The 17201-nt window shown below is 42.6% G+C and overlaps 1 protein-coding gene across 3 annotated transcripts in view; it reads right to left on the reverse strand.

Annotated features, from left to right (window-relative positions):
- The window catches only part of CRTAC1 (cartilage acidic protein 1), a 181731-nt gene extending 174047 nt beyond the window's left edge, over window positions 1–7684 (reverse strand). Inside the window, exon 1 of one of the 3 annotated variants that reach the window (XM_051981823.1) lies at window positions 7517–7684. In XM_051981823.1, coding sequence (XP_051837783.1) covers window positions 7517–7540 — 24 coding nt within the window. In that variant the 5' untranslated portion in view covers window positions 7541–7684. The remainder of the gene's footprint in view (window positions 1–7516) is intronic. The other 2 variants (XM_051981826.1, XM_051981825.1) reach the window with 2 other exon arrangements.
- Between the last annotated feature and the right edge of the window lie 9517 nt (window positions 7685–17201).

A 17201-nucleotide genomic window follows, 5' to 3' on the forward strand; every position in this document is an offset into this window, starting at 1 on the left:
TTATGAAGTCAACGTGATTTCTTTCAAGGAAAAATCCCTTATGTTTAAAAAAAAAAAAAGAAAGGTGTCTACTTAAGGTATCTGAAGGACAAATCTTTTGGCTTTTTAAAAAAATTATTATTAAAAACACCAACTATTCTTATTCTTTGACCATCAGCATGTAGACGCTCACACTCAAGCAAAGCAGAGAGTAGACATACTATACAAAGAAACAGGAGCCTGATGGGGGAAAATGACTTGCCTAAGATTATACACAATGAGTCAGTGGCAGAGACAGAAATAGAACCCTCCAGACTCCGATTAGTAAAACCATTTGGACGTCCTTCTGTAGGCCCAGTGCCATAAGGGGAGAATTTACTCCAGAGCCAGAGAATGCTTGGGTGGGTAACAGTCCTACAAGATACAATGGCCTAAAGTACCATCCCTCCCCTCTCCACCCTCATCGGAGATAGACCACAAATCATGGCTCTAGCTCCTATTTTTTCACCATTTACTCTTTTATTTGCAATCTATTTCACCATCCACTTAAAAAAAAGTTATACTTGATACAGTCTCCTATTTATACATAGGTTTCTCCCTTTATGGATGGACTTCATTTATGACTTCAGTAGTGGTGACTTATCAATGTCATAACATCTTTATAGAAAAGTATCTGGGCTTATATCTGCTATTCAACTAATGAGGCAACCAATAAGGCCCTTCCACGTAATGAGAAGACCACTGGCTGGACACATAAAGCCATATCTACAGCATGCAGGAGACACAGAATGACCAGATGCTGTCAGTACTCTTAAATCATTGTGTCCTTAGGAAGGCTTCTTCCAACAGAAAGATCCTTTCCTAAGAATCAATAGTTCAATGTTGTCTGTCACAACCTGAGTTATGCTTATAAAATTTAACTTCCAAAGGAAGGCTGTGCTCACAAATGAAAATCCTAGGGGTGAACATGGTGAAGAGATTAAGAGCCTCTGGTGAATGTCCATTCTACATAGAAGGAAACGGCATATAGAGCCATAACTTTCTAGTTTTTGTGCTTGGAACAAGCAACACAAAATACTTAAAATAATTTATCAAATCTATTTTTTGAGGACAAATTCAATTGGAGAAAAGGATGGCATTACTGTTGTTACTGAATCATTTTCAATTGTATCCAACTCTTCATGATCCCATTTGGGATTTTCTTGGCAAAGGTAGTAGAATGGTTTGCCATTTCCTTCTCTGGTTCATTTTTACAGATGAAAATCCCCTCCCTCCTCCCCCCACCAAAAACGAAAAACAAGCAAACAGAGTTAAGACTTGCCCAGGGTCACATAGCTAGTGTCTGAGGCTGAATTTGAATTTGGGAAGATGAGTCTTCCTGACTCTAGCACTCTATCCACTGTGACACCTAGCTGCTAGGGAGGGATACAGCAACTTTAGAACTGAAAACTCTCTGGGTAAAGACCTTGGGAATCCTTGTAGATACTACTAGGGAGGCTTCCTTGAGGAAGGAATAGGGAAGACACAACAGGATTATCTGGATTGTAATAGCAGGGGGTGGGAGAAGAAATTCACTATCTGGTAGCTTCTGGATTTAACTAATTACTATAGCTAACTTAGGTTGTTTCTAACTGCTGGAGAGACACTAGTACAATCAAGTACTGGGGCAAAAACCCAAGTGATTAAATCTAGTTACAGCTCTTTTTCTACATGAATTCTAAAATATAGCTGTAAGTAGGGGCCAGTATCCATATTCTTTCACTTCTGACTTTACCAGTTAGGAAGGAAGGAAGGAAGGAAGGAAGGAAGGAAGGAAGGAAGGAAGAAAGGAAGGAAGGAAGGAAAGAAGGAAGGAAAGAGAGAGGGAGGGTGGCCAGGAGCACTGGGTTGAAGGCCTGGCTTCTCTCAAGGCTCCATCAGGATCCAAGGGGAAATGGGATCAAGGTAATGGTTGTGGAATATGCACTGTATAAAGTCTAACTAGTAGTCACAATAGTTAACTAATACAATAGCCACAAGAATCAGGAAGACTAGGATTCAAGTCCCACATTTGACATATATTAGTTATGTGATCACACAAATCACTTAGCCTCCACAGAGAATTCCTAAATGCCTCTAAAAGACTTTAAGTTACAAAGTGTATATTGAAAGAAGAAATTTCTTTACTGTGCTTTAGAAATATTATCTCATTTTCTCTTTAGAACAACCCTGGGAGGGTTACAGTTACAGAAACTGAGGCAAATAGAAGTTAAATAACTTGGTTAGGAGAAAACAAGTCACTATAAGGCAACCTCATCTGAAGAGAAAAGGCAAAAAGGATGGTCCCTTATGAAATTTTAGGTCTGATGGACATAGAACCAGTCCACTCCACCATTTCTTTAGAATCTCAGTATAAGAATTATATTCTCCAAAGCTATATATCTTCAATAATTGCTTATCTCTTGGGTCAAGATTTGAAAATGCAAGCCCAGATTCTTTATAGTGTCTGTATGGCTGAAGGCCCCTGGGAATAACCCAAGTCATATGCTTCCTAAGTCCCACTTTAAATTAAAGTAAAGGATAACCCTGGCCCTGCTTTCTAACCTCAGAAGCTGCCAAGAAGGCGAGGAGTCTGTACTGGCATCCCTTCAGGTATACCAAGAAACCCTACTCTCATCATTATAACATGAATCCATAACTAATACATTGAGGATATAAAGGAAAAACATGAGCTGCTCATTTCATTTTCTGAGATTAGAGTCCCTGTTCCCTTCTCAACAGAGGTAAGAAGGGAGGAGAGTTGTCTTCAGTCTTAGCAATGGACTTTAGGGCAACCCATGGGAGATCTGTATTTTGTGAGATTTCCCTCTGCAGTGGCTCATGCCTTTCTCCTCTTCTCCATTCTTACTGCCACATTTCCAATCAAGGCTCTGTTACATCATCTTGAAAAGACTATTGTAATTATCCCTCAAGTTCTGAGCAATTGTCTTTCTTCTAATCCTAAAAGCTCAATTCTGACACCATCGCTCCTCTGCTCTAAAACTTTTAGTGTCTCCCTACTGAATACACTCCAAATTCCTTCATCTGGCATTCAAAACCCTTTATGATCAGCCTTTCCTGCATTATCCAGTCATTGATTAGCCATGTGACCTTGGACAAAGAAAGCACTTGACCTCTATGATCTCTCTCAGTTTCCCCATGCATAAAATAAGATTGGAATAAATGACCTCTAAAGTTCTCCCTAGTGCTAACATTCTATAATTCTACTTTTTCCTTTCACTGAAACTGGATGACAAATATATATGTATAGATATATTCATTCCCCTAACATGCTCTGTGATTTCCTGACTCTTTGACTTTGTTCACCTTGCCCCTTTCACCTAGATTGTCCTGTCTGTTTCATTCTTATTCATTGTACAAGGGCATCTGAACTAGGTAGCCTGAAGCTTTCTCTGACTTTCTCAGTCAGGAATCTCTTCCTTCCCTAAAATGTCATAGCATTGGATACCTTTTTGCTTTTTTCTATTCTATGTTGTATTATAGCCCTTTTGGAATTTGTCTTATCTCACCAAAAGGCTAAGCTTTTGGAGGACAGACATTATCTCCAATTCTATGTTTTCTTATTTAAGAAGAACCAATGATTTGTTGCATGGTTCACAGTCATACACAGTTACCAAGGGCTCCTGTAAGCCATGCCGAATTTCAGCCCCAAGCTTACTCACAGCTTAGCTTGGATGGATGACCTGACTTGCAAAATGGGAGCAGAAAACATTAGGTCACTCCAACACTAAGCACAATAGTAGTAAGTAATGGGTTAAATTATCAAGGTAGCAGTTAAACTTCCAGCTGTGTTTTGCCCCCACTGCCATCTTTAAAGGGATTACAGCTCTAGGGGAATCCCATTAATATTCTGCCTTCTGCCTTTGACATTGTCCTATGGAACCTACAAGATATCTCTTAGTTCCTTCCTATTCCAGCACACCTCCTTTGTCAGGGTTCAGGAAGAGTTCTCTTAGACTGTTTTCAGACAGACAGATATTTTAAAAAGGGTAAAGTATTTCTTATTTCTATCTGTATATACAGGGATTGGATGATGGAGTTGTTTGTCCACCTAAGACTTCTCTGAAAAATTATTAAGACAATTTGGGAGAGGGGAAAGATAGAGAGGCAAAAGATCAGAAATCAGAAGACATGGGTTTGACTATTGGTTCTGATATTAACTACTTACCTATATGACCTTGGACCATTGGGAGTCCCAGTTTGGGAGCCTCTAAAGAGAGGACACTGAATTTGACAAACTCTATGGTTCCTTCCAGCTCTAAATCTATGGCCCTATGAAAAACATATAACAGGCACGAATAGGATCTTCTGTATGAGTTATGGGAATAGTACCTCCTCCTCATCCAATTTACATAATCAAAGCATGGGGGGAAGGAGGGAAGTGCTCCCTTCTTCAACTATACAAAACATCACCAAACTTCTTGTCAGTTCATCTTTACTGAATGCCGGTTATGTTTGGAACATTGTAGGAAGATGTGTCCTGTTCTTTGACTAGTTAAAAAAGGAATGACTAGAGCCCCATGGAACACAAAGAAATGATCACAGCAAGGGGGCAGAGCTGAGTCAATACATCTCAGCATCTTTTGCAGTATTGTGGGGAGGGGCACTCCCTACATTTATCTAATCACACACTAAAATACAATTTAACAAGGTATAGAATGCATATGGTCCTGTAAGTACAATGAATAAGAGCAAAAATGGAGAAGTCATGTCACCCTCATCTTTGGGGGGGGGGTAAGAATACAAGAAGCCAGTTGTCCCTCAGGTCCCCGAGGTACCTCCACTTGCCTAGCCCACACAGAATCCAAGGGAACTCAGGGAGCAGCTCTACCATCACTGACAATAACCTACATTTATTTCATGTTTAAAAGATTTACAAAGCACTTTCCTCACAACAATTCTTTAAGGACAGATAGTATAAATGGGCTCATCCCCATTTTACAGATAAGGAAATGGATCTTCAATCAATCAAAAAGTATTTAAACACTTGCTACGTGCCAGAGAGACTGTCCATGGCCACAATACTAGTGAGTTTTGAAGCCAGGAATTGAAATCTCATTGGACTTTCTCCATTATGATATGCTGCCTCTGCACAGGCATATTTTTTTAGACCTGATAGCTTGTCTCCTGAAAAGTTAGTGGGAGGAAAAATAATATTGGGATTCATCCTAAAAATACAAAGGCATCAGGCCACATAATAACAAAAAAGTGTCATATAAATGGTAGATATCATCACTTTACAAAGCATTGAATATACAGTATATCATCTGAACAAGTTCTAAGATAGTGAAGGTATTATTTTCCCTGTTTCCCAAATAAGGAAAGGGGGATCAGAAAGGTCAAGGAATTTGGCCAAGATCTCCAGTTTATAAGCCATAGACAGAGGGAGAATGGCTAGGATTCTAGCCATTCTAGAATGGCTAGAATTCCAGGTTTTCTTATGTTAAGCCCATTGTTCTTTTTATTATACCATATTACTTCTCTAAAGGCATTCCCCAGGAGCAGTCTCCCTGAACTTCACAATCAAACATCTGAGTACCAAAAAAATAAACATCAGGTACAACCTAGATGTAGATACTAAGAGAGACCAAATCAAGCAGGTATTTAGCTGCACAAATTCCCAGTGGTGTGATGGTCCTGGGAAACAGACCAGGAAGGTGTCAATTGCAGGTACAAGGATGATGGAATTAGTTTTCTGGGAGTATAGAAGATGCACTCACTCAGCTTTCAGACTAAAATAGTCCCACTAGGAACATATGCCAACCACCAATGTCCAGGGATGGGGCAAAGGCAATAGGACATATTGAAAAGCAAGTTGAGATTGAGTTTCAGGGAAAATTCAGAGCAGGCAATCTTTCTATACAGGTGTGAACCTTCTCTCAAAGTTTCCGTTTTTCAACTGGTGGTAATGAAATCAGGAATATATTAGGGGTGATGACCCTACTTCCTCTCTGCTGCCTTGGTAAACTCATTTCAGAACCTGTTGTTTAAAAAAAAAAAAAAAGATTGTCTTTACTGAAAAAAAGAGATTAACTCTCCCTGGAGAGCCATGTTGGAAGTGACTGAATGATCCCAGCTCTCCATCCTCTCCTAAGATTGGTTTATATGGTAATGTTGTTCTTTATATCAGATTTAATTAAGGATTTACCATCCCTGATCCTAACCCATCATGGCACCCAGCGCCAGGTCTCCCAATGATGTCTCTTCTTTTTTCCAGACAATGTTCTGCCAAGTACCTAGTCCCTTGTCTTTGTTTTTTCTTTTGGGCCTGGCTCCAATTCTCGATGTCCTATAGCTTAGCCCCAAAGAAACCTCAGTTAAGACTCAAGAACTTGCCTACCCTCATGTAAACCCCAAGCTGCGGGGTCCTTCTTTAGCAAGGAAGGACCTTCCTTGCTAAAGACTTGGGTTCCCCCGCAGTGCCACATAGGAGCCAGATGCCGGGGGCACCAAAATATCAGAACTCTATCAGGGTTCTATAGCCATACCTAGATCTCTTCTGCATCCCCATAACCCCCTGCAATGTTTGACAAGAGCTCCTGACCACTGTTGGTAGGATCCCATCCAGGGGGAGATGACTTAGGATTCCTGAGTTCTGCTCTGCAGAAACAGGACTGTTACAGGACTCTTCAACTCACACATAGCCCAGAGAGTCCTCTGCATTGCTGGGCATGCCCCCAAAATCCAGGCTTCCTTGTTCTCCACCCCCATCCCCCCTCCACTAAGCTACCCCCCAGGAGAGGCAACTTAGTTTCCTCTAGGAAACCAGCAATCTAGCTTGTCAGAAGCAAGCTCAATGCTAGACCACACCTCAGTCCAAGCAGAAGAGACTGGCTGTGGGAGCTCAAGCAGCAATACTATGTGGAGCTGGGGCTCAGCAGCTGTACATCACACAGCTCCATGCCTAAGGGAGCTTTTCTTCCCAAGGGAGAGCTCCAGCCCCTCCGGGGGTATGCAATGACTGGAGGCACAGACATCCTGGTCAGGCATAAGAGCTTCCAAAGCAGGGGGATTGAGACCGCCCTAATCAGTCACTTCCCGACTACCCCAGCTCAGTCCTCTTCACCTGCTCCCCTCCCATCACCTCCACACTCTCCTGTAGCCAGCTCCCCCTCCCCAAACATCTGACCTCCAACAATCCCCCCTCACCTTCCCTCCTAATCCTTCCCAATCTCATCACCTCTCCTCTCTTTTTCCTCTTCCCCATTCCATAGCTCCCCCTTTCTCCAGAGGTTTCCCCTCCCACATCCCCCCTGCATGGCTTATCTCCAGCCAAGAGACGAGGGTTCAAGAACCCCGCGCCCCTTCTCAAGTTGAGAGAGAAGCCACTGCTTCCTTCTCCTCCTCCCCTCTTCGCTCACCCCGGCTGCCATCCCTGCTGCCCAGCTTGGGGGAATGGGGAGGGGGGGCGGGAACGGTGGAGGGATGGGAGAAACTTTCTCCATCCGAAGGTATTGGGGGGGGGTTGGAAAGGTACAAGGGACAGCCGGGTACTTACGGGGCCATCCGTTCCGGGTGCCATCCTCACTGCCCCCTCCGCCCCCCGCACCGTCTGGGGGCGACGGGTCGCGGAGACAGGGCGGGCGCTCGCCTCCTTCCAGCTCCCTGTCCCGGCCCCGGGCTCGCCTCAACCCTCTCGCCCCGACGCCGCTCTGCTTTATACAACTCCACTCGAGCGCGCCCAGGCTTATGTAAAGGCTGGCGGAGACAGGCAGCCAATGACTGCAGAGCCGGGGGGTGGGGAGCGGGGGGCGGGAGGGAGGGATCGGCCAATGACAGGAAAGGGAATTCGGGGAGGGGGGGCATTGGGGTGGGGGGCAGAGGGGCCGCCTCCCCGCGCTGATTTAGTAGCCGGGATTGCGGTGGCAGTCGGCGGCCAGGCTGGCCCGGGAGCCGGAGCGGGAGCGGCGGCCTCGGGGGTGGGGGGCAAGCGAGCGCTCCTCCCCGGTACAGCGAGCGCTCCCCGCAGCCACGTCTCGTAACCTTCAGGAGGCAGCAGGGCCTGGCGAGAAGAGGGGCGGGGGGAAGAGGGCTCCTCCCGGGGCTGTGGTTCCTGGAGCTGTCTCCAGTTGGGAGCCGGAGTCTCCGGGGAGAGGAACGGACCGGGAATCCTGGGGAGGGGATTCCGGGGGCTGGGTCCCTCCGGCGGATTGCGCCTGGAAGAGCAGCGAGGGCAGCTGGAGCGCCCCTACCTGCCTTTCTCGTTTTCCCCTCCGGTAAAGATCTGTCGCTCGCCTCCGGCAGGACCCCGGAGCCGGGCCCGTCTGGGACGGCCGCTGAAACGGCACTGATGGCGAGATTCCGGGCTGCGGAGCCCGAGAGCTGAGCCAGATCTTTATCCGGTCTAGGGGACGTGCCCGAGTGCCTCCCGGGAACTGTTTAGTATGGAGGGAAGGCCTCCACCGACGGCTCCGGGGGGCGGGGAGGGAGCAGTGCGGGAGGAGGAGCGGAGAAGGCGGCGGCTGCTGCCTGCCGGACTCCTCCGAGAGCACGGAGCCCCGGCCAGTCCCAAGAGCGCGCCACTTGAGCCTCCGCGCCCTTGCTTTAGGCTGGCCCTGCTCTGGTCCTGGGCGCCAAGACCCCACCAGGCCCTTTGGTGCTGGTGCGCACTGGGAGTTCCTTCCCTAAAGTATCCACTGCAGAGAGCATGGGAGGATTCCCGTTTATTTCCGAAGCATGGGGGGACGAGCGGTAGACATGACCAGAGAAGGACGTTCTTGGACATTCCTGCCAAGCAGCACCATTCCCAGGGCTGGGAACCGGCCCAGGTAAATGTCCAGAACCAATGGGCCTAATCACTGGTTCTGACATGAGCAAACTAAACTGGGCAAGGCCTAGGGTATCTGACATATAAGCGCTGGGGATTTGGTTGCTGAGAGAACCACGGAAATTAATGCATACTCAGATGACACGGGACAGATCTAATAGCTTTTGTTTTTCCCTATAAACACTGCTGATATTCATATGGCCATCTTCCATTAGTGTAGACTTCCCTGGTCAAACTGAAACTTAGCTCTTAAAACTGCTGAGAAAGGAGTTGTTAATATTCTAGAATGGGGGTACAGCTAATGATGAGGACTAGACCTATAAAGACCAAGAGCCTGTGTGCCCAGAAATACACGAAGAACAAAACTGTAAGCTCTCTGGACTCTGAAGGGAATATAATAGGACTTCTAGTTTCTGAGAGCCCTTCCTCAAAGATATGTGTGTTCTTCCAATTATAAGGACAGCTTTTGGTTTTGACTTGCATTGTGCACTTTGCAAGATGCTTTAGTTGTAGTAAATGTATGTAGAATGAATCCCTTTATTGAAGAGGAGATCCAATCCAAACAATCTGAAGACTCTGTCATTTCATAACCATTACCATTAGCCCATTTTTTAAGAGTGAAAGCAGATGAGTGAGAGATCACAAAAGAATGGATGGTACTGATGTTCTGATTTGGGGGAGAGTGTCCTTGGTCAGAATCCTGATTTCACTGGTTTCTGGTCTGAAAATTCCCTCCATCATTGCAGATCAGCAACTGATAATGATGGCTAACATACATATGGTGCTCATACACAGGATGTCCCCAAAGTCTTAGTGCACTTTTAAGCTTTAATGCATCTTGTATAAATTATTTCATTTGATCCACTTTAGCTTCTAGTCTTAAATTACCTGAAGTCCTGAGATTAAGTGACTTGCTCAAGAAGACACAGCTAGCATGCAATATAGGACTTGAATGCAAGTCTTTTTTTTTTTTTTTTAATCCAAAGCTAGTCCTCTAATCCACTATTTCATGATACTTCTTTTCCATTCTGTTAATCAAGTTTAAATGCATTTTGCTCTTTGGCTGCATCTCTGTGTAGCTAGTTGCATACTTCCTGTGATGGCTGATTTTGAGCAAAGTTCTTTGGACAGAAAGTGCCTCAGCATTCTCAAGTCAGAGAGCCAGAAAACAACTGATAATTAGCTCATTTCATTCAGTCCAGGAGCTTTTAAGTACACACACACACACACACACACACACACACACACACACACCCCTTTCTTGGTTTTCTTCTCACTTCTCCCCCTGGTGTGCCAAGCTGTGAGTAGCAACCATAGCAGCAGACCTTTCCTTTTTCTTGGCTTGTCTGATTTAGTAACCAATTCAGTAATTATCAGCATTGCCTATCCAGATGTGACTACAGTCTTTGCACAAAACACTCCATGATATTGTACCTTCCTGTAACCAGCCAGGTACAAATACAACAAACCTAGGATGCTAGAGAAGAGGAGAGCACAGATATGGAGGTGAAGATAGAGGAACAGGCTAAAACTTTGGTCCACTTGCTCTCCAGGGAACACAGTCTGGATTCCTTACAGATGCTCACAAGGGCTGAGCACAATGAGGCCAGACAGAATTGGCCCTATCCACCTGAGAACAGACCATTTCTAAAGCGAATTTTAGACACTCGGTGCCAATCCCAGCCCGGCCCTCTGGCAAATACCTTGCCAGTACTCATCAGCACCCAGGATCTGCCTCATCGTTTCCGTCTCTCTATGTAATAACAAATTCCTTTTTTTTTTTTTTGAAGTATAGTGGAGAGAGCACTGGGTAGAAAGTAAAAAGCTTTGGGTCAATAACCCTGGCTTTGACACTACTAGGGTTATGACCTTTGTCAAGTCACTTCTATGTGGGTTTCGATTTCCTCATCAATCAAATGAATATTAGACAATCTCTAAGCCCCCTCCCCCAAACTGGTGATTTTATCCTATATTATTTCATTAGACTATATTACCTAATAAGAATTATCCTTTCCATTATTCTCCATAATGTTTCCAATTGGTAATTTGCTCTTTCTTTCTTAGAGTCTTGACTTGTGCTATCTGGAATGCCCTTCTCTCTTCTCTCCCACTTCGCCAAATCCCACCTACTGCTTACGGCACCTTCTCCAGAAAGCCTTCCCAGATTCCTCTAGACCCAATTCTCTCCTCTCTCTCTCTCTCTCTCTCTCTCTCTCTCTCTCTCTCTCTCTCTCTCTCTCTCTCTCTCATCTCTTCTTTCTCTTTTTCTTTCTATACTCTCTCTTTTTCTCTATTCTGTCTCTCTCTTTCTTCTCCTATCTGGTATGTGTTAGCACTTGATTCTATATATTGTTGTGTTTTTCTCTAATTATCTCTTATTCATAAACTTCTTTCCCCAATCAGATTATGAATTCCTTGAAGTCAAAGACTAACTTTATAATATCTGTCACTTTTATCTTGCTTTAAGATTTGTGAAGCATTTTAGGTAAACCATTTTACTTGTATCTCACAACAACTTTGTGTGAAGAGATGAGGGAAACAAGGTTTGAGATGTAAAGGAACTTATCCAGGCTCACACAGCTAGGAATCATCAGAAGCAGGATTCAAAGTCTTATCTACCTAAATCTGTGGTCATCATTCTTTCAATCCTTCATAGCCCATAGAGCAGTGCAAAAATACTGCATGGATAGAGTCATTCCCTCACTCTTAGAGCACACAGTTGTTTTAAATTCTAACAACTGTGAAAGCTTTGTGCCTATCTTCTAAAAATTCAAAGGTCTTTACATCTGTATTTGTTTCTAATTCACCCTTAGAGTACCCTCTAGACTGGGACTTTAACTATTATCCAGAAACATCTTCAAAGAGTTTTCAAGACACCCACAATCAGTAAGCAGAGTGTGGAAGCAACTGTCAAACAGTTGTGGAAACAGTGTTTCCTACTAGTGATACTTACTGTGTGTTCATGAGTAAGGCACTTAAACTCTCTGAACTTGGTTCTATTATCTGTAAAATGAGAAAGTTGCGCTAGATTAAGCCCATGATCAGCTAGCTAGATCACTGAATGGAAAGAATGCTGGGCCTTAGTTCAAATCTGGATTCAGACATTTAGTAGTTGTGTGACCCTGGATAAGTCACAACCTGTTTGCTTTAATCCATTGAAGAAGGAAATGGCAAACCATTCCAGTATCTTTGTCAAGATAACCTATAGTCATGAAGAATAACACCACTGAATGAACAACAACAGTTTTATGGTCAAGCTATTGGCACAACAGAGATGAAAACCCTCCCTATTTAGACAAGACATGGAAAGTAAGTCCTTTGTGCAAGCCTCAATTTTTGAAGAAAGACAGATCTCGTTCTTTAAATCTGGAATTTTAATAATCACTAATCAAGGTCCCAGGAGGATACAATCCTCACAATCCTCACAATTCACCTTACATTTTCTCACTTACATATTCTCTCTATCCTTCCTGAAATTTAAGATATTTACTATTAAATCCCATATCTTCTTATGTTATCTTGTTGGAAAAGGCCAGATGAGAACACTTTTGGGTCTTGGGGACGAGGGAGAAAGGGTCATTTGTTCCAGGTCTATGATTTCACTGACATTCAGAATTCATGATAAAGAAACTCCTTTAGCCTATATAGATGGATACCTATTCACACATTAGAATCTTAGAGAATTACCTGGAGGCACTGAGAATCTAAATCATAACAGCCAGCATTTATATAACTCCTACTCTTTGCCAAGCACTTTACAAATGTCATCTCATTTGATCCTCACAATCACCCTGGGTGATAAGTGTTATTATTCTTATTTTACAGTCGAGGAAACTGAGGCAAATGGCATTTTTCCCTATGCATACATAGTAGATGCTCAACAACTGTCTGTCCCAATGAATTGAAGATTTTGTCAAGGATGCAAGGATGTATTGAATAGTGGTGAAAGAGTCCACTAGTTCACCATCAGGAAGTCAGTCCAGAGAAGATTGAGGGAAGGAAGAAACCACTGAGGGGAGTTTCCTCAGACAGAAAGGGCTCAAAGAAGAGACTTGACAGAGGGATTGAATGAAATCTAAGGGACCTGGCAGATTGGTGTCTTCGAAGCCCACCAAGAAAGGACAGAGTGGCTGGAGGACCAGATTAAAAAATAGTCCAGTCAGTCATACCTGCTAGATGGAACTGAGGCAACCATGAGAACCCAATTCTTAGCGGGATCGACATGGCTTAAATATTAGATGATATACCTGGACTTTGTCTTTGGGTGTAGTTGTATGCCCCCCCTCCCCAATTCCATTACACTGTAGATTTCAGTTTAAAATGACTGGCTGATCATCTGATGTGCTGAAGACACATTATGGAGAGAGGCAACATTAGAAGGGGAAGAAATGCTATCATTTCATAGGCCAAGAGAAAAGAAACTTTAATAGGATAGTCAAGTGGCAGAAAGTTACCAGTGATATAATAGCAAGGAGTCTTCTGTTTGAGGATGCCATGAGCACTTTCTTCACTGGGGAAGAAAGAAAAAGGAAAGAAAAAAATAAATGAGATAGAAGGGATAGGAGCAAGGGAAAAATAAAAAAGGAGGAAGTAATAAAGATAGAAGACAAGGTTGCAAAAAAGAGAATATGATAGGCTATGGGCCTGGTATCAGGAAGACTTGAATTCAAATCTAGCCTCAGACACTTACTAGCTGTATGATACTGGACAAGACATTTCACTTCAGTTTTCTCATTTATAAAATGGGGGGGGGGATAGTAATAGCAATTATTTCCCCAAGTGGTTATTAGGATCAAATGAGGTAAGAAATGGAAAGTACTTAGAATATTGCCTGATATACAATAAGCACTATATAAATGTTAGCTATTATTATTATTATTGAAAAGGAGAAAAATAGATACAGATAATTAGAAATAATTATGTTATTATTTTAGCTTATTATTTTGTGAGCCAAAGAGCAATGAAAAGATACATGGGAAGTGTAAATAGGCTATAACATATCAGTAATGATCTCTTATATGAAAAAATGGAAAGAAAATATCAAGGAAATTTTTATTAAAAAATAAGTTTAGCTGATCAGGTTGGTAAAAGGAAGGAATAAGAGAATATCTTAAGAGCTACAGAAATATCCATGAGCTATCTAATGATCTAGTATAGACTGTCCCTAGTGTATTGAGTACATCCTTAATGAAGGAATTATGGAAAGGCTAGGGCAAGAATCTCATAGGATGAGGCAGCAGGGATAGGTCATTATCTCCAGTAGGGAAGAGAATGCCCACATCAGTAAGGCCATGTCTTCAAATATGGACATATTATTGCTAATATCCATTTGTCATTCAGTTGTTTCAATAGCTTTTGACTCTTCATGAGTCCATTTGGGATTTTCTAAACAAAGGTACTGAAGAGCTTTGCCATTTCCTTCTCTAGCTCATTTTACAAGAAACTGCAGCTGGCAGAGTTAAGTGACTTGCCCAGGATCACACAGTTAATAAATGTCCAAGGCCAGATTTGAACTCAGAAAGATTTATCTATCTTTCTTGGGACCATTATATCCATCATATCGCCTATCAGGCCATACTAGACATTTCAGAGTACTCCACATCAAGAGAGGGCCAAGCAGCATCAAAAAAGGCAAACATAGATAATTGGGTCAGCGAATGGTACACATAGAAGGGAGGGAAGGATAGGGAACAAAGGCAATGAGCTGAGTACCCAGGATTTGGATGGAACTGAAGTAGGTATAAAATGTATTCATTGGTGGTAGTGGTGGAGTACTGGGTGAGAAAAGATTGTTAGACTCCTAGTAATTAAATGAATGCTTGGAATCCTTACATAAAGCAGATTGTATCTAATCTATCAAGTCCATCGTCCATTTACTGCAATGTTATGAACCCAACTTTATATTATGTCATTATTCTCTTGCTTGTCTTTAGTCTATGTTTTTGAAACTCGGTTTTAAAATCTTCCATGTTCTGTTTCATGTTCTCTTCTATCCTGCATTCTTCTGAGACAGAAAGGCAGAGGTACGATAAAAGGAATTAATGTTACCTTATCCTGAATTCAAGTTTCCCTCAGAGAGATCCACCAAAGCACTGCCTCTGCATGAGGAAACATGAAATCTGGGTCCCTGAACCAGTAGTTTATGGGTTGAAAAAAGTTGAGTCATAAATCCATAGAATTATTGAACTGGGAGGGTCATGCAGTCCAACCCACTCATTTTAGTTATAAGGAAACTGGGACTCAAAGAGATCAGATGAGTTGTGCAGAATCACACAGCTAACCAATTATAGTTGAAATGAGAGCTCGGGTTCTGGATCTCTATAATCTTGTGCATTTTACTTCTATGGTATAGATGTAAATGCACGAAGGGGAATTCCATGTATCTCCACTTTCTCTTGCCATAATTCTCCATATCCACTCTGTCTTGCTAGGTCTTCCTCTGAAGTCTTTCAGATGCATTTCTTATTGCCACTCTCAGATTCTAATCCTCACACCTGAATTTCTGCAATAGCCAGCCAGCTTGTGTCCCTCCCTGCCAGTTCTTCCAATCCATCCTGCACACTACTGCCAGATTGATCTTCCTTAAACCCTGCTTCCCTCCTGTTATTCCTCTGCTCAAGAGTCTTACACTGGCTCCCCATTGCCTAGTACATCAATTCCAAATGCCTCTGTCTCGTTTTAAAGGCTTTCCTTTAAAGGATTGCCTCTACTCTAGACTTGCATCTTTCCTTCCCCTGGGATACTCTCACAAGCACCTCTCCAAAGTTATTTCTTGCTACTCTTCCAAAAGCAGTCTCCAGTCTCACTGTTCAGTCCTATCCAGTACCAGTCTCACTGTTCCTAAGCACACCAGGCTTAGTGCTTTTGCTCATAACAGTCCTCTCCCTTCTTCCTTCCTTCCATATACCATCTCTCCATCAAGGTTGGAACCAAGTCTCACCCTTTCTATGGGCAAATCACTTCAACCTTCTGAACCGGTTTTCTCACCTGAAAAATGGTGATAATAATACTTATACTTCCCACTTCACAGAGAATGCTGTAAGGATCAAATGAGATAATATATAGAAAACATTTAGCAAATCTTAGAGCACTATGTAAATGTCAGCTAATATTTTTATCTCTCTTGCTGAGCACATAGCACCGGATTCTGCATGCAAGCCGGGGGTAATCGATAAATGTTGACTGACCATTTGTATTTAGTCTATGGAGTGGGAAGAAGAATTTCCCTATTATTTTGGTTCTGCAAATTTAACTCAGACGAACAGAGAATAAAAGGAAGTATGAACTTATTTCAACAGGGAAGGAATTTAGGTTACATATATGTAAGGCACAGTTTTCTCTCTGTAAGAGCTGAGAGACTAGAACTAATTACCACCAGAGGTTATAGAATCTACTTCCCTAGAGATCTTGTAGAACTGGACAGAGATTCACCTATCAGGTTTGATATAGGTACAGTTTCGCCTGAAGGCAACAGTATGTTTTATGCCTGGGTATAGTTAGCATCAGGACAGGGCTGCCCACCAGCAGCTCAGTTATCCACGAAGGGTATGGTTGTTTCTACAACATGTGCAAACCAGGAGTATATCTAATCACAGTGGAATGGATAGGGCTGGAGGGATCAAAGGAGTATTGATTTAGGATAGAAAGAGTCAAGGAATGAGGGGGGGAACACACGTGCATAAGAGCAGAGCAGAACCAAGCTTCGGTGGAAAACTTAAGAGAGCTAAGAGAGAGCCCCAAGGTGTAAGTGGGAACTTTTTAATAATAGTAGTGTATAAATTCCTTGTATTTGTATAGCATCTTACAGTTTATAAAGCATTTTTCATATACTTTATCCCATCCAAACATCAAGCATTTAGCCTTTTTTTTTTTTTTAAGAATTGAATTGGATATGATATATCCAAGGTCACTATTAAATAGCCAAGCAATTATCAGTTGACAACCTTCTGACTCTCAGTAGGGTGCTATTTAGCACCATATTGCTTGAACCTAATATTCCCAGTCATTTGTTTTATATATATATATTATTTATATATTTATATAACATCATCTATATACCCACAATATACACTTATGCACGTATATTGTAGCTATATTACATATATACATACGTGTATGTGTGTATAATGTATTTCCAGCCACTCTATCCCTTACCTAATAATCACAGATTTCTAGCACTGGTCCTAGGTCTGTCTTTTTCCATGGGGAACAAATAGCCAATAGATAATGACCATTATTAGGACATGTGATATTAGAAAGGTGTGCAAGAGCTCCATCTGGTGGTTTTCTCCAGAGGTGGCAGCTGGCAAATGGAACCCAGGCACCTACATATTGGACTTGGGAACTACAAGGCAGAAGTGGGTAGGTCCTAAGAACCCCTCCAACAGGAATCTCCTGAGTCACAGCTTGCCTCCCC

Source organism: Antechinus flavipes, chromosome 2, assembly GCF_016432865.1.
Source record: "Antechinus flavipes isolate AdamAnt ecotype Samford, QLD, Australia chromosome 2, AdamAnt_v2, whole genome shotgun sequence".
NCBI lineage: Eukaryota > Metazoa > Chordata > Mammalia > Dasyuromorphia > Dasyuridae > Antechinus > Antechinus flavipes.